General features: G+C 36.7%; 1 protein-coding gene across 1 annotated transcript in view; it reads left to right on the top strand.

Moving 5' to 3' along the window:
* GULP1 (GULP PTB domain containing engulfment adaptor 1) overlaps window positions 1–27,798 on the top strand; it is a gene marked incomplete at both ends in the record, with an annotated part of 85,183 nt that overhangs the window by 31,234 nt on the left and 26,151 nt on the right. Inside the window, 5 exons of the mRNA XM_082001577.1 lie at window positions 9,322–9,393; window positions 19,187–19,285; window positions 21,980–22,117; window positions 24,545–24,661; window positions 25,030–25,122. Of these exons, the coding sequence (XP_081857703.1) occupies window positions 9,322–9,393; window positions 19,187–19,285; window positions 21,980–22,117; window positions 24,545–24,661; window positions 25,030–25,122 (519 nt within the window). The remainder of the gene's footprint in view (window positions 1–9,321; window positions 9,394–19,186; window positions 19,286–21,979; window positions 22,118–24,544; window positions 24,662–25,029; window positions 25,123–27,798) is intronic.

Genomic DNA, 27,798 nt, shown 5'->3' with positions numbered 1-27,798 from the left:
AAAAAGCTAGAGAGCCTGCTGAGTGCTAATACAGAGCAGACCAGTACATGCTGCAGTTAAAGGAACAGTGGCATTAAGAAAACCAGTGAGTCGATGCAGGAGGGCAACACAGAGCCAAAAACTAGGAACAAGTCTTGTATGTCTTAGGCAGGGTGTTATAGTGGTAACTCTTAAGAAAGTTGTTGTGAGATTACCAGCACTCGGGATCTTGCTCTTGCTGTTCTTTTAATTGTAGCATTGTACTAGCTTGGGGCTTTTTGAGGAGGTGAGGGGCAGGGTGTGTGTCTCTCCTTCAGCTTTATGTCAATGCTAAAGAAAATGAACTGTAACCTCACCTCAGGTGAAGTGGATTTATACAAGTAGTAACAACGAAAACATTTTTTTCACACCGCAGTGCAGTGATGTTCCTTCTAGACTTGCCAATGTTGCTAGCTAGCATCTGTGGAGATTGTGGGAATTAAAACAAAGGTGGTCTCTGCGTTCTAAAGTTCTAACGGTGCATTTGACATCTTTGCAAAAGAGTCTGTAGATGTATAGCTGTTTGTTCTATTTCAGTACATTTGAATGGAATATAGGAGTTGTTGAAGTGCCTTAAGAGTTAATATAAATTAAATCACCATATTGGTATCTAGTTTATGAAAAAAAAATGCAAACAAGATGTCAACTTTCTTACATTAAGATATCTGAAAATATCTAGGACTTGGTGAAAAATGGTATCTCAGTAAATTTGTGGGCTTAGTCTCACTTTACTATTTCCATAAAGAAATTATGCTTGAGTTGCATCCAGTTCCTGTGGTGCAGAACTAAGTCTACTGTCTAATTATAGACTTGTAAAGCTGAAAAATCTGTCCACTGTGTTGTTATGCACTTCTCAAGCTGTAAATCTGATGTTCAAAATAGTAAATATGAATTATTTTTAGGTGGACTCTCCTCAGTTAAGGTAAAGTAAGTATTTTTTACTAGGAACAATCCAGTCAGGAAGACAAATGTTCTGAATTGAGGCATTTAAGCAGTATGATATGTCTTCAGTGAGTGAGTATCAGAGGTGCTTCATGTTTGGAATATACCTTTCTAAAGGAAGTGCCAAATTTGTTTTCCCTGTCTGGATGCAGAGTGGTTCTTCTGAAAGTACAGGTACGCTTCCCTGTGCACCCACATTATCAGAAGTGTAATCTTTTTGAATAGTCACCTTCACTGAATGTTGGTTCAATAATGGTAACTCCTACAGAAATAAAGTAGTACTATATTTTAAAATTCAACAGTGAATTTAGAGTTGCCAGTGCTTAGTTCTTGGAGATCAGAGATAAAATAAAATCTGAAGTATTATGAAAGTAATGATAGAGGATTGCAGGAGCTGGCAAGGATTTTATTCAGTATCTGTAGTTGGATGGCTCAGTCATTTTCTTGGCAAGTCAGAAAAAACTCAGACCATGAGTTTGGTTAAGCTAGATCACATTAGTCAACAGTATGGTCGTTTGATGGGTTATCTCTTCTTAGTTATCCTAAAACTTTCAAGCAGTAACAATGACATACTACAGGAGACTCTGCAGAGTTGATGAATAGCAGTGGAGTAACAGAAGATAGTAAGTTGATGCCGTTGCTTGATGTTAGATGAGTATCTGTGTTAAGTGTTAATAGTTTCTGTACTGAAGCAAAGAAGCTATAATAACTTGAAGATGGTGCCTTTGGATTACCCGCAGACATCTCCTGTTGCCATAAAAGCAGCTGACAGATGCTTCTGCCAAAAATACAAAAAAAATAAAACAATCTGTTCCCAATTGTAAACACCCAAACTGGAAACACTGACTGTGTCCAAACTGAAACCCAGAGGATAAAGTTTGGAAGCTTGTTGTTCTTTAATTTACTCCTTCATTTTATCCAGTCTGTGAGCACAGGATTCTTGCATGTAAAGGGTAATGAACAGTGCAGCACACCTGAAGGAAGAATGCTGTCAGAAGAATGCATGTGTCCCAGTCACAACATACAAGAAATTATTTTTCTCCAGTGAGAAATTTGTTCTCACTACCATCTTCCCCGCCCTTGTTTCTTCGTGCCAAATATTCTGATTTTTTTGTTTGTATATCACCTATATTCCTATTGCCCTCCTGCTGCTGCCTCCGTGCCTCCTGCTGGGTGGGAATGTAGAGCTCGCTAAGACCAGCACTGAACTGTTAGCTCCAGCTAACAAATCTGCAGAGCAGAGCCAAAGAACCACTTTTTCCTTGTCCAGTTGTTTGAGGTGCATGTAGCTGTGTTTATTCTCAGCCTGTGGCTAAGATCTGGGTAGTTGTGAGGTGGCTGATAATGCAGTACGCAATGGGAAAGCAGTGTACACCCAGCCCAGCTCCATTATAATCTTCCGATTCAGCCGGATGGCTGTTCAGGGCATGATACAGTTTGAGATGTGCATCTGCAGTGCTGTGTAGATTGATGGACTGAAGAAATACTGTATGTTTTTTCTTGTACAACTGGTATTTTTTATAGTGACAGTCTTTACAAGACAAGCTTTTTACCTTTTCTGGTTTTTTTTCTGTATTCCAACCTGCTGTTATCTTCCTTGTGGAGGTACTAGCTGTATTTCTTAACATGATTTTACCTTTAGGATTAGATGCTTTTACGCAGAGAACAGCTTTGATAGCCGTGTTGCAATCTGGTTTGATTTTAAATCTATCTTTCTTGATAGCCCCCCTTAGCATATGACCACACTCACCTCTCCGGAAAAGGTCTAAGTTCTGATCAGTTACAAAGTGTGTCCTAAACTCCCCTGAAGTTCACTTATAAACAAACCAGTTATGTTAATATAAATGTATACTCCTATTGTATTTTCCTCGTTCTGTGCCCTTTGGTTTTTCCCACCTGGCTGTGGATTAAAATGCAGTCGGACTTGAGGAAGAATATGACCTGGTGTAATTATTCTTTTGCCTTTAAAATTACACCAGCTTACTTGGACCACGCTTTGGGTTTCCTCCCATTGAGCAGCTCTATAATTTCTCTTTTTACCAAATCTAAAAGCAGGTTAGAAGAGAGGTGTAGGCAGGATTAGGACTGCCGCATGTCCTCAGTTTCTCAGGCATCTTTACCAGACTATTTTTAGATATCCCTGCTTCCAGACATTCAGGATCCTGGCAACAACCACATCCAGAGCCTGGTGAGAGGTACTGCGCCAAGAAAATATCTATACTGTCTATGTCCATCAGTTGTTCAAAGATACGTTAAGCTTTAGTCATCAAATTATGTTCTTTATTATTTAGTCCCGGCACCAAATTTAAAGACTGAGATGATTGCTTACACATTTGATACTGAAGAGTTATTAGTTTCTGCACTTCTAGAGAATAGAAGAAAGTAGAAATTAAACCAGTGTGGCTTGTTGAGAAGTTGTTTAAAACTAAGCACGATAATGTTTTTTACATCATTGCATCTGAAAGATTCTTTTGTAAACCATTACCTAATTACTATATGGTCCTTTCTGTAATGCTTGCTTTTTCTCTCCCAATATTTGAATAGCTTATCAAATAGATTATTCTTTCTTTATATCTTAATTACTGTAATATTTTCACCTCTCTGTTTTCTCGCATGCATTTGTCTTAATTCTACTGATGAATGAAATACTTGGTAATATTTGATTTCCATTAGAAGACTTTTTTCTTTTTAACCTCGAATGCTCCCTCAGAAAACTCCGTGGAATGTTTTTCCTATGTCAGAGTCAGTGTTTGTGTAGAACGTTACGTCAGACAAGCAGGGGATATTCAGGGAATGTGCTGATGTCTGTGGCACTTTTCTCTCTCGTACTCTCATGTGGTGAGTCTGATTTCTGCTCTCAACTGAGCAGCAATCGTGCCTGGGAGAGGCAGTTGTTTTTAAGGTGTTGCTAGAGAGGCGCTCCCCAAAATGGAAAAATCCACACACATACACTGGCAAAAACATGTATTGGTAGAGAACCGAGGAAGCTGTTACAGGTGGGGAGCTGCACTGTAGGGTGGGGAAAGAGAAAGAACCCAAAGTAGAAAGAGGTGTGTATTTTATAGGCCATATTGTACTTCTGCAGTTTAATTGATGGAGAAGATTCACATATGCAAGGCTGAACAAAAACTGGTCGTGTCTTAGGAAGTGATTAACGGCTTAGACATTTGTTCATCTGTTTTCTACATAGCTTCAAAACATTCATTCTCGGTTTATATTATATACTGTGATTCTGATGTTATCAGAATGTGGATACATTTGTCTTCCTTTCATCAGTAAATCAACATCCCTTCAACTTCTGCTGTAGAAGGAGCTAATTTGTCAGATTTTGGCAGCAGGCGTCCAGTAATTTTGTGTTGCGTTTTTCCTCGTGTGAGTTTCATAAGTACTTTTTTTTCATATAGTTGCATTTAAGTCTGCATAAAAGAACTTGTAATGTTCAGAGATTTCAGAGAATTGTGGCACTGTGAAAGACTGGGTTTTTTTTAAAGATTGAAATGTGATGACAAAACAGATGTTGTTTTATTATTAAAATGTCCTACAGTGCTCTCTACTGGAAGAGTGGAAGTTTGTTAAAGTCTGTTAAATATTCAGAAGTGCAGCTAAAATTGTTTCTTAGTCAAGAGCTAGGTTTAATGATTTTTTTTTTTTTTTTTTTTTTTTTTTTTTTTTTTTTTTGACACTGATAAAACTAAGTTTTCCTCTGGGTGGATGGGGTTTTTTAATACTCCCTGTAAGTTCTGAAGACAAGCACCTGGATATACTTTGCACATTAAAAAAGCAGAATGTTGAGAGCTGAAATGTAAGCTAACAGGGGGGAAAATTACTGGAGATTGCCTTGTTAACAGTTCACTTTTTTCCTTGCCATTAACCTTAACAATTCACGTGGCCTTACTAATAGCCATTGGGCATGTGATGACAGCAGTAGACTTGTCCGAACTGTAAAGGTTTCTGAATGCCTGAAGTTGCCCTACATTTGAATTTACATTTAATTGAGCCAGCAAAGTAAAGTAAAAAAGGCTTACTTTTTCATCTGTTTTCATAGTTCTCCAGCCAAAGTACAACTTAAAAAGCATTTTTAATAAATTCACTATGGAATTGGATGGAAACATGTCTCGCTCAATGCATAGGAAAACTTTCATTTCAACTACATTCTGAAGGAAGAGGTATTCCCCACAAAGGGTCTGTTTACTAGCTTACTAGTCTGTTTACTAGAATATGTCCCTGCTCAGTACAGGGAGGTTGGACTAGATGATCTTTAGAGGTCCTTTCCAGCCCAAACTATTTTATGATTATATGTATAGTTCGTTGTCTAAGACAGCCTTCCTGACCGTTACGAGGTGGAATTACTCTCCCAGTCATTGTCAATGATGAAAGTTCTGTTGATTCTAATATGATGAAGCAGTGTCTGTTAATTCTCCACAGCTGCACTATCTTGCAAAGCTTTGCATGTGGAGTGAGCACATCTGGCTGTCTGCTAAATATTAGATTATAAACAGTTTGATCTGAGGTGTTCGTCTTGTATATGGCTGGTCAACAGCTCACTTTCTTAATGGCAAACATCAGTGAGGGAAGAATAAGCCTTAATATACTTTAAAGGAACAGTTAAACTGTTTCGAGTGGTAAGATCTGTTGACCTCATAAAAGATTTGTGATTATAGACAGCTGCAAGTGAGATCAGAGTGAGTGACATATTAGAAAAATAACCTTTCAGCAGTTGTGTAGGGAATGTGTTTGGAAGGACGGCAGACTGCAATGAAAAATGTGTAGTAATTTATAGGGGAAAAACATGGCCTTAGCTTGCTTTATGCTGTAGAAAATATTAAAATGTCCTCCTCTTTGAACTTCCTGAAGTATCCAAGTGAAGCTCAGTATGATTCTGGTGAACTTCTTATTAGCACTAAATTTAACAATACATAAATATTTAAAAAGATGAGTCTAGTGGCACGCCTACGTTACTGATCATTTTTGTTTTAATTGACTTATTATGCATGAGGTACACCAACTTCAAGAATAAGCCTTTTACTGGTTGCAAACAGTAAATACACGTAACAATCATATGTAAACATTTTTCATCTGTATTATGTATTTGATGTTAATGAACACTTAAGAATTGCATGCCTTTATTTAATTGCATACAGGATTAATACTGAACGATCTGAAGGGGAACTGCTACGTTATTTTCTGTTCCTCTCTTCGGCAGTTAAGTGTGGGAGCTGGGTTAGCTTGGCTCTCAGAAACAGTTACCCCGTGTTGCTGCTGTCCCTCCTCAGCCGGGTCTGCAAAAGGGCCGTAGCTGTGGGAGGGAGCCTGAAGCGATATAACGCAATTGCTGACTTTTAAAGTTGCCATCTAGAATTCTGCATCGCTATTGCTTTCTAAAGGAGCCTGATCTTGAAAAGGGAAGTTTCAATTTATCAATTCTGCTTTGAAATTTTTGTTGCAGAAACTCTCCCATGATGAGTATTTATACTATTCATGCCCCAGCTGTACCGAATTCCTGATATAACAAATAGTTGTTCTCTGTGTTTGTGAGAGATTTGGTGAGGAAAAATCAGCTGAAAAGACCATAATGAAATGGCCATCTCCCTATTTGACGAGGATGGTGAATTAGTTATTAGTTATTTACTTGAGAAGTCCCGGAGGTGGCAGCGCATCTATCGTGTGTTAGGGATTATACAAACACAGAGGCCTCAGTCACATTGAGCTTGACATCTAAAGTCTCCAAATATACATGTGTTTGCTTAGCTTAACTATTACGAGTAACGCCATAGTAATTGGTACCTGATATTAAACAAAGTCTGGTGGTAGGGCAGATCACACAGAAAAGGTACAGAGCAGATGAAAAAGCAAGCAATAAAAAGCCTCCAGTTAATGTTAGCTATATGTGAATATAGCACAGTCATTTTTTTGTTATAATATAAATTGTCTTGATTTGAAATTCTTGTCGTGTTTTGCCCCAAAATTGATCAGACTAATACAAAAATTCAGAATATTTGCTCTTTATTGCTGTTTTTATTGCTGTTTTTCTCTTTATTGCTGTTTTTCTCTTTATTACTGTTTTACAAAAACTAAATAAATAATAAATCAAATGAGAAAGCTTATGAAGGTCAGGCATGAAACATGTAAGCAGTTATCACTAAAATTTGAGCTTACCTGAATAAAAAAAGTAGAACTGCAATTAAGAGGTAAAAATGTATATCAGATGCAAACAATGCAACCCATGGCATGGTCTTATCGTCTCTGATTGATATTAACAAATCTCCGGATTAAATGCATCTTAATTTATTTTCCTATGCTGAATATTTTATTAAGCATAAGCTCTAATTCCACATCTAGTTCAAAACTGCTGAGAGCAATAAAAATTTCTGTGGTGATATTTAATGTCAAAACTGATACTCATCTGGAAGACAGTGCTTTGCGAGTGACCGGTGGCATTCTGGTTAGTTAAGATACATTCCATAAATATTGATATAATGCTCATGATGTTTCCATATACTTCCAGTCTTGGTTGTTTATTTCTTTTGTAACTCGTTGAGCAAACCCAACTGGTGTGTTTCTTCAGGATTTGACAGTCATTTAAACCTGTGCTTTCAGCAGTTAATCTTCCTCTTTAGATGTCTACGTCTGTCTCCCCTCGATGATCAGAAATGGTAATTTCTGATTTGGGGAGCATTACTGTGGGCTTATAAAATCAGCGAAATTTAACAGATGCCCCAGCTGTGGCAGAAGCTTAATTTGGTGCATACACGTTCTAGGGCAGCAATGTGAATTAACAGGGGTGCAAGCCCCTGGGAAAACAGTATTTAGGGAAGTTATAGTTCATGGAAGAACTGGTGGTCTGCTGCAGGGATTTACTGAACACAGCAAAGATGCTTTCATCTTTCTTGGACTTTGAATCAGAGGGAGAGAGCTAAGAGGGGAGATGACACTATTGCTTTTGAGCTATTTTTTGCTACCTCAGATCTCGCTCATCTGGATGGAAGTAAGCAAATAAGAAACATAGGGCGGTCCTGTGTCCTTCCGGAGAAGTAGCTGCAGGCGAGGCAGTGTACTCTGGGGCATCTAGAAGTGTACTCGACACAGTTCCACCCAAGGCCTGGCCCTAAACGCGTGTCAAGAAGTACCAGGCTGCTTATGTTGATAATGCCTCTGGAGCTGCCAGTTGCAAAACTACAGAAAAATTAGGAAGCATGTGTGGATGAAGTATGCTCAGCTGTCTTCCTCTTCACCGTGGCCAGCAGTGGCCCGTGTTCTCTGCTCACTGAGCCTCCTCCACACTTGCAGTTGTTATTTCCTGTGTTTAGAACAGCCCAAGCACATTGACAACAGTAAACACATTTCAAAATTTTACTAGAATTAAAGACTTTAGAGTTACGATGCTGAAAGCATCGGTAGCTTGGCAAATTTAATTTCCTCTTGAAATTGCTAAGACTTAAAAATTATGCATACCTCTGTGTGTCACGTTACATAGAAAATCGTGCACTTTAGAGAAAGAAGGGAGTTTATTCCTTCTCGCTAGCATCATTTTGGCATATGCAGGTACATGGTGTGACTAAATCAGCTGTACCTCTGTGAAAATCAGGCAGACAACTTGTAATTATTTATTACACACAGGCGGTTTGGGCAGCATTGTCACACCTTTCATAACAGTATAGTAGAAGGCAAGCAAAACTGTACAGAAGAACGTAAAGGCCTTTCCGTGTACAAATAAAGAAATGGTAAGGTCCCTTTTGAAGTATCAGGCTTTGTATATTAACAGGCGTATGCTTGGGTTTTGTGAAAACCCCACTTGTTAAAACTCTGATCTTTAGCAGAGATTCTTTGAACATGAGCCTTGCTTTTATGTAAATTGGAGCCTGCTTCCTTTAAATCTACGAAGCTACTGTACCAAGCAGCTCTGAGAGCAGAATCAGGCCTTTTTAATTTATCTTGCACCACTATATGAAAGTTTTATTAACGTAGTCCAAACCATTGGCTTATGTTAATTCATGGGAAGTGTCTTATATCAGTAATTTTTTTGCATTTTTTCATTATTTTCCAAAGAGATGATGTTACTAAAATTACAATTTCCCAGTGGAAAAAGGTACTTAACCTCTAATTAACAGACTTGTATAGGATTGCGATAAATAAAATGGTTTTAAAAAGCTGCTTTTGATATCTCTTATGTTTATCTAATTAGAAATTAATTCTTGTTATTCTCCTGGTTAGAGATATCTGCATGAAGATTTGTTTTTTATCAACTATTGAAATAATTTTCTTTCCAAAATGTTATTTGGACATAATTGGAAAATATGATTATTTGAGTCAATTAGACCTTTCAATGCATAACTTAATTCTCACAAATTACAATATTTTCAGTTTCTTGGCAGTACTGAAGTGGAGCAGCCCAAAGGCACAGAAGTTGTAAGAGATGCTGTTAGAAAGTTAAAGGTAAGAAAGCATTTATAATGAAATATAAATGGAATGTATTGTTAACCTGCTTTGACAGATAAAGCACTTTGTATGTGTTTCTAGGCAAATTCATGGGTTCTAGTAGCAGTTGCTTTTACTGCACTCTTCACTGATGTGTAGACAGCTCCTTATTGTGTCTGTATTATCTGATGTTCTGTTGTCTCCTAGATTACACAATTATGTATAGTAAAGTTTATGTACATTAATGTGTAATGTTTGGTTTTTTGGAAACTTTAGGGCTTCATTAATTCTAACTTAGGCAGCAACAATTCGTTTTAGCTGCCATCCTCACTTTATGGCTATTGATTGCCTTTAATTATGGCACTCCAAACATGTTTGCCAGAGAATTAAAAAAAATTAACTCTTCCTTGACCAATTAACTAGTAAGTTCGGTAATGCCTGTCCCACTTTTCTCTGGGTCGTGCAGTGCTTCCGGTGAGCCCCAGTTAGGTGACTTGCCCCTTGTTGCAAAACATAGAGTATCCACCCACTTAAGGTAAGCTGTTGGTGCCAGAGAACAGAAGAATGTCAAACCACACCATAAACGGGCTGTGATGGTTCCATGGCTACTGGCTGTCCCCACTGCTCCTCATCTAAAGCTAACGTCTCTGATCCATGTAACCTATTAGACTTGGAGGTGAAGGTTGACTGCCGTTCACACTGGCATGCATGTCGTTCACCCTCCAGCTGTGATAACTGGTGATATAGCTGGAAATAGAGCTGTAGTGAGAGAATAGGGGTTACAAAACATAAATATAAATATAAAACAAGGGGCGTGACTGCCTTGTCCTCCAGGTTTCATGTTTTGTTGGAAAAGATCTGTGTGCACAAACAGTGCTTATGTGCTGGTGCACATAGGTGGCTGAGAAAATTAGACATTTACAATTTCTTCTTGGTTATATGTTCTTGAGTACTGAGGGACTTGGTAGACAATTGGAAAGTATCCTAGTGCAGTGACTGAGGAGAGACAGGAAAATTAAGCGTGTTCATGATATGCTAATGTTTGCTGGTTATGGCCTTAATGTATTACCACTAGCTAGTTACCGACTTGTTGAGGGTTGCTAACTGGTAACATGGCTTTGATTTGACTGTTTGAGTGACAGCTAATATGCTTAAAGCTCTTCAAATGCTGTGAGTTGAGGCAGGGAATGCTGATTTGATTTGCCTGCTAACTCTCATTGCAGGGGAATTGCACGGTTTCGTGCTTAGCTGCTTAGAGCTATTGGAGCAGTAGTTTATTTAGATGTAAAAATAGTTCTGCCTACTGTTGTACTTCCCACAACTTTTTGTAGGGTTTTCAGTATACATTTAAACAGAAATTCCTTCGAAAATTTTGTGAATCAGTATTGGAAAACTTGTTTCTGTGTTATTACTATAATAAAAGAAGCAAGAAAGAAAGCGTGAAACGCTATTCGTGTAGCTCAGCTTTTAAGATTGAGGTTTCCCTTGAAAAAGCCATCTTTACAAGACTGATTAGTAATTGCGTTAAGGTATTGAAATGGAAGTTCTTTGCCATTATTTTCGCTCTGCCAAAATAGTACAGCTGCCTTTAAAGATTAGCTTAGTCAATTCTTAGAATGTTTTATACCAAAAAAGATTTACTCTGCTGCAGTTCGTTAGAGACATTATTGCCTGGTTGTTTTCAAGTGTTTTAGGCTAATGGAAGTATGACCCTTTTTTAACCATTGCAGTGCGCTACCAGCAGAAACAAAATGTATGGTTTTGTCTCCTTTTTGTCTCCTTTGCTCCTCGTACAGTTTACAGATAATACTGGAGTGAAGCCTGTTGTGTTAGATGTGTTGTGTTTATAAAATTCTATTACCCTGAGCAAAGTTAATTCTGTGCAGAAATCTTGTCAAGATAATAACCTGCTATGGAGAATTTTTGATTTGGTTTTAATGATGTTTTATCGGACTCCTCCCAAGTAGAGCAGCTGCCAAGTGTCTCTGTCTCACTGGTGGAACTCCAGGCTCTCAGTGATTGCTGGAGGCTTTTGGTGGGTTGGATCGTACGATTTGGTACCTTAAAATAGTTTGCTCTGAAAGCAGGTCCAAAAAGGATTTCAAATAACTGTTCTCTGAAGTGTAGGAAGAGCCAGAACTATTTTCTTATCTTAGGAAAAAAATTTTGTCAGTCGAGCAGTAAAATTTAAAAGTAGAAGTTTTTGTATATTCTTGTGGTGTCATTGAAGTACGTAGGTATCTGTTCTAACTTTTTACATGTGTTCCCTACATAAACTACCTTGGAGATATGTGTCTGAATTGTTGCTGCCACAATTACACTATTTTCTTCAAGCTTGCAAGTTTGGAGATTAGATGTCCAGTATTATATGGAATCATGTATAATCACAAGGTTTTTTTAGAAAACTCAAAGTAATTAAAGACAACTTTTGGAAAGACTTGAAAAATCTTGGCACAGAATTCAGAGGGCAATAAGGAGGTGTTGTGTTTGAAAGAATCCTCAATTAACTGAATACTCATTTCAATATTGATTTATGTTTTGCATCTGAATTCTTTGAAGAGAAGCCTAGAGGTACTGGATTTTATTATTAACCACGTATCTCTAGCTTGTTTTTAGAAAATGTTAATTAAAAATTTTAAACCAGTGAAAACAGCTTGAAAACTAATGTCTTACATTGAAGGAAAACGTACATAGTGTTTTTCGGATCAGGAGAGTTTTTAGAAGACGTGTAGCTTGTGATGCTATCTTTTTTATTATTTTATTTTATGGATTTTGTTTTAATCACAATGTAGTTCATCATAATTTGTTTTTAATGAAAGTTCATAGCTAGCAGAAAACCACATGACTCTTTCTTAACATTTGGAGCTATTTTGACAACTGGTGTGCATCACACTAATGACCTTTTGAAGTTATACGCTTAGTGATACACAGACCATGAAATACTGCCACGGTAAACTATTTTTCTTAAGCCATTATGTCATCAAACTATGTTAGAATAGACATTTGGTATATAACTTTTTACTTCTTCAAATCTAAAGTTCTTAACTCATACAGCACAAAGATTATTCGCTTGCCAAACATAGGTTTGTGTGAAACTGTAGCACACCATTCCATGAACTTACTTTTCCCAGCAGGTGGAGCTGATGTTCTACAATAACTTGGAGGAATTTTTTGTGATGCTTCATTGTACTTGTTTCATCCTAAATACTACTACTGCTACATTTTCTAAACACTTGATATTTTTTCTGGGTCATTTGCATTTTGAATATGCAGTTGTTTCAAGCATCTGTATTTCATTTTTCTAGAGGGTCGTCCAGTAGTTTTATCTAGTTGGGATTTCCCCTCATGTTTTCAAATTTCTTGGAGCTCTACTGCAGGAGACAGAAAAAAGCTGGACACTAATGTTTTAAAATATGTATTTTTATTTATAATATCAGGTGAGCTCTTCTCATAATTTCTTAAAAACATTTTTTTTCCTTCCACTTTTCTAGTCAAACTAATTTCCAGAATGAAATAAAAACTAAGGAAAATGGTACCAAGATGTTGTATCAGAACATGCCTCCACTATTCAAATCTGTAAATGTTGTCAAATCACGCTTTATTTTATAAAGTGAAATGATTGCTTCCCTTTGTTAAGGAAGGATATAATTTCTAAATCAGACTGTAGGAATGAATTTGGCCCTTCTCAAAAAGTGGAGGTTTGCCAGAGGTGAGAACAGGTGGAAGGATCAGCATAACAGATGGAAAGCGCAGCATAACCAAACTACTAGTAAGAAAACACCATGGAGGGGTGTTAGGGGGAAACCTGAGCTTTGGGCTGTTCCTTTTACAGTCCTCAAAGGGGTGTTTTTGTGAGGACCAAACTCAAGACTCTTAAGACCAAACTCTTACCCAACTTCCAACTCAGTCTCCTTTTTGCCTCCTCTTTTCTTCCGTCACCAGAGGTAATGTAAATAGAATTAATCACTTTGGAGCCACTTGAAATATTCTTCATTATCTCCTTGACTTCTAAGAATACACAAAGTGAAGAGTGCTCTTTCACACACCACCACACATGCTGTGATGCTGTCCTGCTGTTGCCATTAATGGACCATCAGTGGATATTGTTCTGCGAGCCCTTTCCTGTTAAAACTGGGTTTCATTTGTTGTGGAAAGGACAGAGGAGGGTGGAATACAGAAATCTTTTAATATTGGGATAAAGAGGTTTCCAGTCGAGCCTTACAGCAGTCACTATTCTTTTTGAAGTACTGGACAAAGCGGAATATGTGGTTCGGGACCAGCCAGGGACAGCCTGAAGACCAGAGCAAATCAGATGAGAAGAGTTGACAAAGAGAATACGTGGTCACTCTCTTTCTTAAAAAAAAACAAGAAAAAAAGAAACAAAACAAAAAACCCAAAACCCCAGGCCACCAAATGAAACAACAACAACAAAAACAAAGGAACAAACAAAAAAGCCCCTGCCCCCAACCCAAGAAAAAAACAAAAAACCCTTAGGGAATGAGAGATGGAAAAAAGACTGTAGAGCATTGTCTTCCACACTGTGGTGAACAGATCAATATCCTTCCTCTCAGTCCAGTGTGTGTTTGGAAAATAAAATACAGCATGTTCCGTAGAAATGGACTTCCAAGACAGCTTTTTCCTTACCCAGGTGATTGTTGAGACATGTAGGTTTACATATCTGTGGCCTTTTCATCCTTTTCCTCTTCTTGACAGCCGTTTTTCAGAGGTCATAATTTCGTTATATCCACATAAAACATGCATGAGAGTTTGGACCATAATATGCCCGGAAAGATAATACGTGGTCACTGCAAAAGAAATAGGGCCTTTTTTTTTTGTTTTCCAGGCATCTTTCCTTATAATGAATGTTGTTATGAAAAAATAAAGGAAAAGAATCTTCTCAAAACCAGGTATAAAGTTGTCTCTCGGCTTAGACAGCTACGTTTCCCTCCAACAGCTATCTTTTAAGGTGTCCACATGAAGTGCAATGTCTGATGTCTCACTGGAAGCCTGGGTAAAATGAAGGAGTTGAACCTCTGTTCCCTGGGCTGAAGATCAGCACCCAAATCACAGGAACATCTACCTTTATTCTGAGTTTTTTAATGAACTCTTGACTTGTGCAGTGAAGTGCAGATATTAAATAAACGCGCACAGTTTTGATTTGCATAGCTTAAATTGACTTTGATAGAATTTGATTGAACCATTATTTCTTTAACTAAAGCTCCTGGCTGGTTTTAAAATGTGATATTTATTCCCACCCCCCCCCCCCATGTCGTTTTTGCTGATTAATCCTCTGATTGCAGTTTGCTAAGACTTGGTGCATAAGCATTTCAAATGTAATTTTACTAAGAATCTCAAAGTATGCAATTTTTCCCTACTACTGCAATAAAAGACAAGATATATGGAAGTTTTTTTCTTTTTTTATTTTTAAAGCTAAATTAAGCCACAGAAAAGAGATTTATTTGTATCTGTTGCTTCCCCTAAAAGATTCAAGGGAAATATGATGTTAATTCCAAAGCAGTTAAAGAAAAGCTAGCCCATGCCACTGAGCTGCTCATACTATTATTGGGCCAAATCAGGGTGTCTTGCCTGAGAACAATATATGTATAAACTAACAGCTTAAGAATTTGGCCTATCATATCTCTTCCCAAGCCATGCTGTGATTCATTATAATTTTATATCCCTGTCCATTTTGATGCCAATGGGAGGCTACAGATTTTTGCCCTCTTAAATAATGTTGTTACTGTGTGAGCTACAAATATTGCTTTGTTTCAAATGTGTGCTGAAAGGAGAACATAACGTTTGTAAACCTCCCCTGTCCAGAGTCCCTCATGGTCCTCTTTAGGTAGAAGGAATGAGTAGGAAAAATAGAGAGAAGAAAAGCAAATGGGCTGATACCTGACTGAGTGTTAGGATCTGCTGTTCAAACCCTGCACAAGTTTGGGAGGTGGCTGAACTTGGCTTTCTAGAGAAGGTCAGATATGAGAGAGATTACTGATCAGTATCTGTATGTTATCTGTTATTTCACAGAACAGCGAGTGGGAAGGAAAAGCATTAAGAAAGTAACTGAACCAGATTTTCTGTATTTATATGTACTTTTCTGTCACCATAAACCTTTAATTAAAAAGCTTGTTTATCTCTCTGTATGTCTGTGTTGAAGAGATTCTTTTGTGTTTTTCTTTCACCATTAGCTTGTTTTTGATTTGATGGAGTTTCTTATGAAGTGGGTTTCCAGTCCTCTGCTAACTTTTGCAAATAGCCTATCATCTTTCTCCATTTTGTCAAGATCTTTCTGCATTTGAAAACCTCAGAACATAAAATTTGAGTAGTTTCTCACAAGCAGCTGATGCAGTGCAGCCGTTGTTGTTGTCTTAAGGATTTTTTTGAAATACCCAAGGACTGCATTAATCTTCCCAACTGTAGTTTCATCAGAAGGTCCCCAGTTAGCAGGAAGCCTACCATGACATCAAGACTTCCTTGATTCCATCTTCACAGGGTAGTGTCCTGAGAAAGACAGTTTGTCTTTCATATTTACAGAGGTAAATGGTATTGCAGCAGAGATGGTTTGTTTGCAGGGAGGCAATCTGTGGTGGTCTGGTTGCTGAGGTATTCTCTGTGTTATTTGCCCCTCCATCAGCCTTCCTGGTCTGTAGGCTTGCTCTGTAACGATTTTCGTTTTTTCTACAGATCAGCAGTTACTTTTTTCCCCCTTTTTTCGCTTACTTTTTCAGCCTGCAGAGTTTATCAGTAATTATTTTCTTCCTGCTCGGTGTTCAATAATATCATGCTTAAGAAATAAACGCTGCTGGAATACATTAGAAACATATCTTCCCAATGACAATTTCCTGTTTATAACTGCATCTGGAGACTAATCTAACTAACTTAACTAATACTTTCTTTGTATTCCTTCACTTCCTAAATATAATGGCATGCAAAACTCAGTCAGATGCTTGGTCTATTTTGACAAGCTGCGTTTTCTGTAAAATGCTGATCATCATTAACTTAATCTCACTTGAATTCTGTAGTTCTTGAACTTGATTTATGCCTTTTGCAAGTGGAGACATGGTAGGGTCGTTTTGTTTACCCTTTTTTAGTATTGGCAAAGAATTATCTTCTGGAACTTCCTCGGTGTTGTAAGACTTCTTGACTACTTGGAACAGGCTTTGGCCAGCTGTTCTAAAACTCATGCACGTTATTCAGATCTACTTATTTTTAAAAGTCTTCATGTTGTAGCTGTTGTTCAGGACCCCGATGAGATGATTACAGTTGGAAAACCAAGCATTCCATCATCATTCTCAACATACAATATGGCTTTAACTCAGTAAAAACAAAGATTATTTATGCCTCCTTCTGTGCGTTACTGCACAGAAATAATTGTGCACATCTTGTTTATAAAGGGACATTTCCAAAAAACAGGCTTCGCTCAAGTTCAAGGCTATTCTAAACCGAGATATGCCTCAGGATTATCTATTGCATAGGTATGTTTTTGTGCGTTGGAAATTGAGATGCCCAAACTGTGCAAGTGATCCGTGGTTTTTGTGGCCCTGTTGCACTATGAAAAGGGAACACATATGTTCTCAAAGTTTCATCCAATGAAAGGTTATATCAAATTAGAAATCAGGAAAGCTGGCAGAGCGGGGGTGTTTAGTAAATGCATGAAAATTTCTTGAAAGATAGCTAAGTTTAATAGTAATCTTGGGAAAAAAACTGTGCGAATAAAACATTCATTGGTGTATGATGTTCCTATTTTTTAAAGCAGAGACATAAGAATCAGGTTAAAATGGTAGTATAAAATTTAAGTCCAATTTGCGAGGGGGGGTGTTTAATTAGTGATTTCTATTAAAGAATTATTTTTCTGTAGCAAATCTGATTTTTTTTTTTTAATAAAAAGATGCATATCAAATTACTCACCTTAATTAAAATAAAGGGATGAGGATAGTCATTAAACTGTATTAAAAGTGTACTCTAAATATGTGAGAAATAGGCTTGAAGATAAATAAGACAGCAAAAGGATGTGTATTTTGCAAGAGCTATATAGATGATATTGAAGAGAGGCAGAACTGGAAGTTATGTCTTGACTTTTGACTCGTTAGTGTTCACTAGTAAGTCGTCATGTACAAACTTCCGTAAAATATTTGGCCAATGACTCTAGCAATCCCAGCTGTTGAAATACAAAATGGGTATTTAGATTTATGAGTTGGTTTTGTGTGGTATGGAGTGGTTTTGAGTGGGTTTTTTGTGGTTGGTTGTTTTTTGGGTTTTGAGTGTGGTTTTTTTTAACTTATGGAGTGTGATACTTACCAGCTAATGTGATGCATTAGTCAGTAATTAACTGTCTGGATGGGTCATGTTACTATATGAAGTTGATAGGATTAATTATAAATTGATGTTTATTTACTAAAATTCTTAATACACGTGCTTTCAAAATGAGGAATAACATTGGGAAGAAGGGAAAAACAGGTAATCGTGTGCTTTAGGGTGGTTCTTAAAACTGGTTAGTCATTTGCCGTGAATGGAGCTGCCTACAAGTAGGCAAAATGAAACAATAGAGGACAGTCTCTACTGGAGGTAGTCATACTGTGTGAAGCAGTTGAGTTCATGGAAAGATTTTGCAAGTACTAGTTGGCATAGGAATAGAGACAGAGCTAAAACCCAAAACCCCAACTATCCCTTATGTAAATACGTAAATAAAGAATTAAAATCAGGGCTTTAGGCATTTGCAGGGGAGGCATCAGTTGGCTACAACCAAGTACTTTACAGTCACAGGGTAGTTCATGCTTTTGTCTTCTAGGTCTAAGCCCCCTTAAGATGGATTAGCACCCTAGTCGACATCCTAGACTCTTTTTTAGACCATCTTCGCTGACTTTTTTATATAGTTTATTTGTACGGATGGTGATTTATGCGCTCAATTATACTTGAGTGGGAGCAAGCTTCAGGATGCTGTTCAAACATATAGCTGTGAAAACATGTACTCCAACTCTTCTGGCCTTCAGTGAGTCACTGTCCTTATTTGTGGGTTTGAAAATACCATTCCAGGCTGTCAAAGGCTTGTGAGGAAAAGGGCTGGTAACAGAGCAAAATATAGAGCAGTTCTGTGTCTTTGCTAAGGAAGTTACTCGAATTCATGACACTTCTTAACTGCCACGTAGTGGCAATTAGATACTCGCTTATTTTATATGTAGCATTTGTGAGAGAAAGTCACGTCCTATTCAGCAGCTAAGAAAAGATATAAAAGGATGGGAAGTGTATTGGATAGGGGCACATGACCTGACCCAGCCGTATAAAATGTTGTCATCATTTAGTGAACTGTTAGCAAATAAAACCTGAGAATATCATAGAAGAGATCAAGTATTTCTTAGGAGTTGACACCTGTAGTACTTTCACACTGAACCTGTTTAAAAGAACTGATTTCCTTGGAAGAACATACGGGAAGTACCCGCAGTGTGTGTGTAGAAATAGTGGGATGTGGAAAGTATTCGTATTTCTACCATTCTCCTAGAAATCTCATGGAAAAGCTTAAATTAAGTGCCTAAACAGCAGATAAATGTTTCAGGAGAACCAGGTAAGTAATTTAAAAATACTTTTTCCCAAATTATGGGAATATTCTATAGTGTGCCATTAGAAATGCTGTTACATGCCCAACTGTGACTTTGGGAATGGTTGGCGTTGTTTATATGAGCTTTTTGAAGAAGGAAAGAAACAATTTCAGTTGGAAGGAGTTGAGAGGAAATGAGAAGTAATTAAAAAAAGAGAAAAAAAACCCCACAACAAACTTGCTATTGATGCCATTGCTGTTGTATTTTTTATCGTATAGTTTGCAAGACATATCAAGAAATCTGAAGGCCAGAAGACCCCCAAAGTTGAATTACAAATCTCAATCTATGGTGTAAAAATTCTAGATCCAAAAACAAAGGTAAGAGGCTTATATATTTGTGGTGCTAAATTAGTAATTAAATATTGTTTTAACTGTTTTTAATGTTCTATTGGTTTATATTTTGAAAAAGTATTAACAATGAAAGCCATTCTGTTGATGGAAAATTCTTCTAAAATGCCTTTTCTTGTTAGAACACATGGGTAACATCTTCCCAGGAAGGTACATGATACTCCAAAATACAGATTGTAGCTAATGTGGGATTTAATTTTTTTAATCCTTTTACACTAGAATTTTTGAAGTCTGAGGAAGATGAAAACACTGTGGTAAATAAATGTTAATACCACATATGATAAACACCTTTTCAAATGGTCACCGTTGTGTAGGTGCCCACATGTAAGTATTTGCAGGTGAATGAAGAGACAATTTGTTTGCTGTGACACTTCATTCATGCTGCTGCTTTTTCATGCATGTTTCTTTCCTTAACCTGTTCTTGTGTTTTTAATGTTTATTGTTGTATCCCCCTCCCTAGAATGCTTATGTTTCTCAGTTGTGTTACCCATTCCTCTATAAATGTCCTGTAGCAGGCCATAAATGTTACCCCAAGCTTTGCATCTAGCACAGCTTGACAATTCCTGTGTTTCAGCACTTATGGCCATTGAGTCATCCCGTGGCAGGGTTTTCTGTTCCTTTGTTTGCTCTGGTATTTTGGAAGGGGTTACACAGTAGGCAAAACATCCTCCTCACAGACTTCAAAGAGGAATAATGAGATAAATATAATCAAGCTAAAAAGCATTTATTCAGTGGTCAGCAATTATTAACATCTGAGTGCTCTTAAATCATTTATACCTACATTTAATGATGGATTTGAATGAAATGTTTGTTACTGCTTCTTAATTCTGGAGTAATTGTTGCTATTCAGACAGTGATACTGCCCTTTGAGAAAAGGTGGCTTTAGTTTAAGGCTATATCTACTCATCTACTCACAACCCATTTTCGCTTCAAACTCAATTCAACCACGATTCAAGAGTTCATGAGCAGACGGGGCAAGAAATATCCATATCAACTTTAATTGCCATTTTTGCATCTTCCTTATGTCATAGGGCAGAAAGGTGTACTAAACCCCATATCCTGCCAAAAACTGTTTTAAAAAAACAGTTTTAAATGCCAAAATATGTTCATCTTACTAACTCTTCCTGCCGAGATTAACAGAAAGCTGTGGGACGGAAGTTCCCGGGGGAATAGGAACATTCTAATCTCTTTAGCAATGTTGTTATTACAGCTCAAATGGTAATCAGCTATGAGTAGTCTTTTTATCTCCCTCACTTTGTTCTTTAAAGTGACATGTAAATGTAAATTTGGATCAAGTTTTTCTTCTTTTTGCAAAATTTATAGATGCTTTAGGAAATTACTTAAATGCCATGTTAGCATCACTGATTACAGTATGTTTTCTGTGTGTTTTTGAAGTAAATCACTTCAATATTGGTTTATATTCATGTGATGACTATTAACTGTGGTAGGAACAGGAGACCTGCTCATGTATCAGGACTTGATTCTATACTTGGCACTCAAAAAAGGAGGATTATAGAAAAGTGGTTCTGTCCTTAAATGAGATAAAGTAGTTACATGGATCTATAAACCTAAAAGAGCTGTGATGCTATATGTAACTGTTAAAGAGCTACAACAGGAAGAGATTAAATATGAGAGAGATTTGAGGACATGAGAGAAATAGGATACACAGGAGAACAGCTGTAAAGATTGAGAAAAGTAACCCAGTTGGGACAAGGGGAAAAGATTGCCCATGTGGTCCAGTTTTTTGATAAATGGTTGTGTGCAGAGAGGGCATGCCCTTGTTTATGAGCTTATAGCAATCTGGGAACCCCAGTGCTGCACAGAAACTTTCTTTTTTTTTGTAGATAATAGTTCACATCTAAAGTGCATATTTTCCTTTAAATCAAATACCGCTTTCCCATGTAATAAGCCAAATAAAATAAAATACCAAGAAGAGACTTGTTGAAGAAAAACAACAAAAAAAAAATAGCTGAGAGAGTTTATTTCAGTCTTGTCAAGTGCTCTCAGATGAAGAGCATCGCTACTGCAACTTCTTAAATAGCTGGAGCATGCTTTTTAATGGAAAGTATCAAAAATATGCAAATAATAATGTTTAAAAGCTGTTTGGATTGTACCTTAAGTAAGCAATTATTTAGATGTCTAATTTATTTCTCTCTGCCCCTGTATTTGGATAACAAAGTCATTTTATTTCTGTTTGCTTCATTTGAGATAGAAAGGTAAGGACTTAATTCAGTAAAAACATTTTAACAAACCTTGGGAGATGATGAAACCTGAAAATGTTGTGCACCTGGAAAAAGAACAGAGTATTTTACATAATCAGTCCCTAAATAAATAGCAGAGAGATGTAAAGCAACAGTGAAACCATTTCTTGAGAACAGAAATTACTGTCCAAATAAACACTTCCAGATAAATGCTGTCCAAATGAAAACTTCCTGCTTACATTCAGTAAAAATGGGAACATGTGTTAGGAGATGAGTTTGCTAACTTCTCTTATACTTTAAGCCCATTTTTGCGCGCTCTTATGTACAATGAGGGGCATTCAGAAATGTTACTGCAACTTGCCCACTCTTTTGTACGTGAGGAAATCCAGAGATTTACTTTGTGCATCTGTATCCTAGGCAAGTATAGTAATTTCTTGAAAATAATCTTTCTTTTTATTTGCAGGAAGTCCAGCACAACTGTCAACTCCACAGGATATCATTTTGTGCTGATGATAAAACTGACAAGAGAATATTTACTTTCATATGCAAGGACTCAGAATCAAATAAGCATCTGTGCTATGTATTTGACAGTGAAAAGTGTGTAAGTATGCAAGACGTTTTAAAAGAATTTGGGTGACTTACGGACTTTGATTGCTCTGCTTTGAAATAGAACAGGAATGGTTAATAAAGGCAGATAGCCTGCCTTTTAATTGGGGTCACTGTGACGTAATCTTTCATGCCAATAATAGTGTCTTGTAACTTAGATGCGTTAATTTAAAGGAGAGCCTTTTTCTTCATTGATCTAAGAAGTTTTCTGGGACAATTCTTCTTACTACCCAGCTCGATATCCTAGGCCAGGCATCTGCAAAACTCTCAGAACGAACCGCACCGAAATGTTTGCACAGATGTTCTGCAGATACTGCTGCAACCCTGTGGCTGAGACACGATCAGAGGCGCTTCTGCTGATGGGTCTGCCTCAGGCTCAGTTACTTGTTTACTTATTTATTCATTTATTTCAGCGAGGTTCCCCCTTCTCAGCTCCCCTCCATTTCTCAAATTTGTTAATGTCATGACGCACTACCAGAGAATTCGTTGCACCAACCACTGACATTCCCTCATGTCTGAGATAGAACAGGGCAACCATTCAAAAATGTGCAATAGCAGAAACAGAAAATAATACTTTAGGACAGGAAATGAAATAAATGGTGTCTAGCTGCAACAGGGTCCTGTGTTTACCCTGGCAGAAAGTAATTAACAACTAAAACCATTGGAATCAACACTGAAATAGATGTTTAATGTTTTTGGTAATCTAGAGCCTCTCTCTTTGATTTATTCTGAAGTAGCTGAGGTATCATTCAAAGGAAATAATAAGGAAACAGGTTCTGGGTTGGTTTTTTTTAGAAAAAGATGCACATTCACTTCTACTTACATGCAGTTATAGTTCTGTATGTTACTTCAGTGATCCTGATGATTTTGTTGTTCACCTGCATTGCTGCAGTGCCTTCAGTAGGCATTACTCAGAAAGGCTATATGCATCTGTTCATTTCTCTTCAAATTTCTATCCTGCGTCTCTCACACATTCCCGGGATTTCAAATTCCCCTCGCAGTCTTTGCGCACGAGTAGCATTTCTAGTCCAAAGCAATGCACCGTTTCTTCTTCTCTCTACCCCGACATTCCACTTACTGTACTACTTTCCTCAGGTTCACTCTTTGTTTATTAGTACTCTCAGATTGCAAAGGATCCCAGCTCAGTTGGTACCTTTCCTTTCAGCCAGCCCTCGTCCTTCCAAGAAGATAGGGCTGCTTCCTCCTGGTGTCTAGTACACTTTTCTTTTACTAACATAAACTGTTACTCTCTGAAGCAGCTAAACAGTCCCAGTTCAGCTTTTTTGGTCTAATTCAGGCTAAATTGGTTAAAATAATTTCTTCTGGTGGTCTTCTTTATAGAGGTAGCTGTTTGGGGTTTTTTTTTCCCCACAGTAAAAAGATAAGAGGGGTTAATTCACACACCTCTACTCAATGACTTTACTACCGCATGAATAAAAGGCTGGGAGAATCACATTCTGTACCATTTTTGTGCATCCAGCCCTTCATGTTCTTAGAGGTAGTGATGGAAAAATGTTCTTGGCATTGAGCTGAATGCTCTGCTTTCACCAGAAACAATCAATTTCAGGTTTTCAATTCCATAAAGAAGAAAATTCTAGTTTTGTTTTAGTCAGATATTTTTTTTTCTGATAAACGGTGTTTCGTTTCTCTGCTGAAGTTTTCAGGTATATCTGTATGTTCACCTTTTATTGGTGCCTCTGGTCAGTCAGCATTTTTTCTGAAACCTTGGTGTGCTCGATCAACTTCTTGTATGCTTGTTTGTATCTCTGTTATTTTTAAAGTAGATTTCCTGCACAGATTGTATATACACATCGTAACTTCTGGTGCAAATCAGCATAGAACTACTAAATTACTACATTTTGCACATACTAATGTAAATTCTGTTTGGTTGGATTTTGTTTTGAAATACTTATATTATAAAATTGAAATCAATATATTTGTCTATACTATGCTGATTGAGATTTTATAGGCCTTCTAAAAATAAGTGTTGAAGTCCAAATTTAAAAGTAATAGGGGTCAAAACATCCATTGACATGAAAATATTAATCCATTAAAACTAAAACCATTTGTTTAATGATTGAAAAGCCTGTATTTTCTTCAGAAATCATCAGAAAAAACTCATGCTGCAGGATGCTATCTGTATTTACAGAAATTAGAAGCATAGTTTATGCTAAAAATTAGCTAATTCTGTTCTGCCTGTTCAGTCTCCCTTCTTTATCTGAAGTATTTTTAAGTTGCCTTCTGTCAAGGTATTTTGCTGAAGAGTGTTTGGCATGCTCGTTTGTGGTGTTGACTTCACGAGGGATGAAGCAAACCCTTTGAACATGACACAAGGTGTAAAGTATTTTGTGATCATCTGAAATGAAAGTAATTATATAAAATATTCATAACATCCTAATTTCAATCTTATGTTTATATAAAGGCAGAAGAGATAACTTTAACAATTGGTCAAGCATTTGACTTAGCTTACAGGAAATTTCTGGAATCTGGAGGAAAAGATGTTGAAACAAGGAAACAAATTGCAGGTTTACAGAAAAGGGTAAGTTCTGAACTGTATTTTCTACAGAGATAAAAGAACATGACACTGTATTTGTGTTTTCTGCTTTCTATGACAGCATAATTTCCAGTATTATTCTCATATTGCTAAGAATTGTAACAAGTATTAAAAAAGAAAACTGAAAAAAGACCTGATAACCGTGAAACGGGATTTTGTGTTTTGCCATCTTGCAAGGCCATTAAAGAGAAAAGCAAGGTTGGAATGTAGAAGATACATAAATTTAATTATTTTTTGTAATCAGATATTGTATCTAAATCACCAGATCTCAGGTAAAACTTACTCTCAATGGACACAGTTGTTGAAATGAATGACTATCCTGATAGCTGTTGCAATAACCACTTGCTTTGTAGATTCAAGACTTGGAAACTGAAAACACAGAACTGAAAAATAAAGTTCAAGATTTGGAAAACCAGTTAAGAATAACACAAGTGCATGCATCTCCAGTAAGTACATGAACGTAACTCTTATATCTGAATTTACCCTAGTTTTTTAATCACTGTGTTATGATGATTATTAGCATATGAGCTGTTTCCAGTGATTATGATTAACATACAGTGATCATGTAACATATCTGTTGAAATGCAGTATTGAAGTAACAGTAAGATTGTGACAAGCCAACAAAAGTGCAAATTACAGTCTCTGAAATTGTGGTTCTTAATCCCTTTGCCATACCTACTCGTTGCTGCCTGAAGACAGTAAATACTCCTTCTAGTAGACTTCTATGCAAGCTACCTAAGGGTGAAGAACTCTGGCACTTAAGCAATATGGTTCAAGCATGCTACTTCGGATTTTTCTGGGAACTTTGTCACAAGCATATTGTCACTTACAACTGATATTTTCTAAATAACTTTTTAAAATTTTTGTCTGTCTCAAAGGAGTCATTAGGTGTCAGGAACTAACACTGAGTGGGTAGGGAAAAAGGAGCAAGTGCGGGTTCCTCATCATTGGAAATTTTTGATGCTTTCTGCAGTTCCTGTAGTTATCACAACAAAAATATTTTTAATGACTGACAGTTACTTATATCTTGGCAGGACCTGTGAAAATGCAGGTTGCATTACAGACTGACCTAATGACTCCCCTCTTACTCGCTTTACTTACAGAATATCTATAGAGCATTAGGGAACTGTGAAAATAAATAAAATTTCTTAACGTATACATAGCAAAATCATAGAAAAAGATGTGCTGCTTTTAAGCTGTGAATTTTGTGCTGCCTTGTTCCTGCCCTGGATGTGCACCATTTAAAGTGAAATGGATGTTTAGAAATTTTGACAACGTAAAAGTACATTCATAATGGTGATGACAATTCTTCAGTTGTGTCTATACACTCCCTTGATACTGATTTCATTTTAGTGAAATATGTTTAGAGGAGAGAGCACTATAAAAAATAATAAATACTATGTAACCCCCACGGTGCAAATTGTAAATTACGGATGTCTTCTCGCTTATGAAGCATTCCGTGAAAGGTAATCGACTTTAATGCTAGATGTAAAATCAATTTAGTCAATTCATTAATCTTTTATTTTCCTTCAGTAGGATGGCAGCTAGTTTGGTTTTATTTATGAATATAATAACTAAATGTACACTTGAATTCAACTAAAAAGGCTTTTAAGTATCTTGTGATAGATGCATTTCTCTTTCATTTCAATTAATGAAGAGCTCGGTAATTGCGTTCAGGAAAAAAATTAAAAGTATCAACAATGACCAAAATACTTCCTGTGGCATCTGTAGTGCACATTTAGATTTACTTTGTCTTTTAAGACAGTGGTGTCTGATCCTTAAATAATGAGTTAAGATGTAAATTTGTAAATTTGCCAGCCATTTGTATTCTCTCCCTAGATGGTGTATTATTGTTCATTACTATTGGTACAGTGAATATGCATGTTGCTTAAATAGCACTTATGCTACAAGAAAATTATATAGTAATTATTTGTAATGATTAAAGTATTAATTCATTTTAATAAATGACTACCAGCTATTAGTTTTCACATATAACTTCATTTCTTTATTTACTCCTTATTCTTTAAAAAAAAATGCAGAAGTATTTCCTGTCAGAAATTTCTACGTTTTCTCATGATTGGAATTGCAGTTAAAGCCATCTAACAGCCTGTTTAATATCAAAATCAATTTTGCCACAAAATAGCCTCATATAAATTATTTGAATAAATATTGGAACAGGTTGCCCACAGAGGTTGGAGGTATCTGTACTCTTGGAGATACTAAAAACTTCCCTGGACCTGATCCTCAGCAGCTTCAGCTAATTGGATGCTGCTTCAAGCAGGAGTTTGGATTAAGCTACTTTCTACTTATGTGATTCCTCGATCAGTTGTGCAGCCACCAATAAAAAAGAAAGGTTTTTAGGAAAATGTCTTTCTCAAATCTAGCAATATAACTGTATCCACCAAATGCTATCAGCTTTTGTACCTTGCCAAGAGACATCATTCCAGGAGGCCTTTTCGTTTTAAACCAGGTTGTGTACATCGTAAATGAAAACTCTTACTGTGCTAGCATAAGAGTAAGGACATACTAGTGCAACAATTAGGTTGAAAAATAAATGAAGGAATGGAATAGTGAGGTTATAAAGTCACTTTTCAGTGCAGGGAAGAGGAAGCATAAATAATTTTAAGATAGTTTGTTAAGTGCCTGGAATAGCAGTGGATATGATTTGATGATACGTAGCTGCTCCTCTTCTATTCGAGCAACAGATATGTATGAAAGAAGGAAGTTACAAAGAATTGATAAGACAACTGATTGCCTGTTATAGTTTGCAATTAATTTTACACACTTTTAAGTCAAATCAACTATCACTTCAAGCATAACTTTGCAAAGTTTCAACTCCTCTTAGACAAAAGCAGAAGCAGTACAAAGAATGTTTTCCTCCATTTCTACATAATTTCTGTGATGAAGAATAACCTTATTTTTTTTTAAAGTGATTAGAGATCTGATTTTTTTTCTGTATTTAAATTTAACACTTAAGTACCATGTTGTTAAAACTGTGTGCTACTGCTGCTCTATTTCTTCAAAATTAGCAAAGAAAAATAGCAGTTCTATCTTGTGATCATTTTGTCAGAGTAACATTTTCAAATCTGCTGATAGTATTTTGTTAAATACTTAAATAAAAT

The sequence above is a fragment of the Phaethon aethereus genome (assembly GCF_964289735.1).
Source record: "Phaethon aethereus genome assembly, chromosome: 6".
Lineage (NCBI taxonomy): Eukaryota > Metazoa > Chordata > Aves > Phaethontiformes > Phaethontidae > Phaethon > Phaethon aethereus.
The sequence above is the reverse complement of the archived record's forward strand: the minus strand, read 5'-3'. Positions and strand labels throughout refer to the sequence as shown.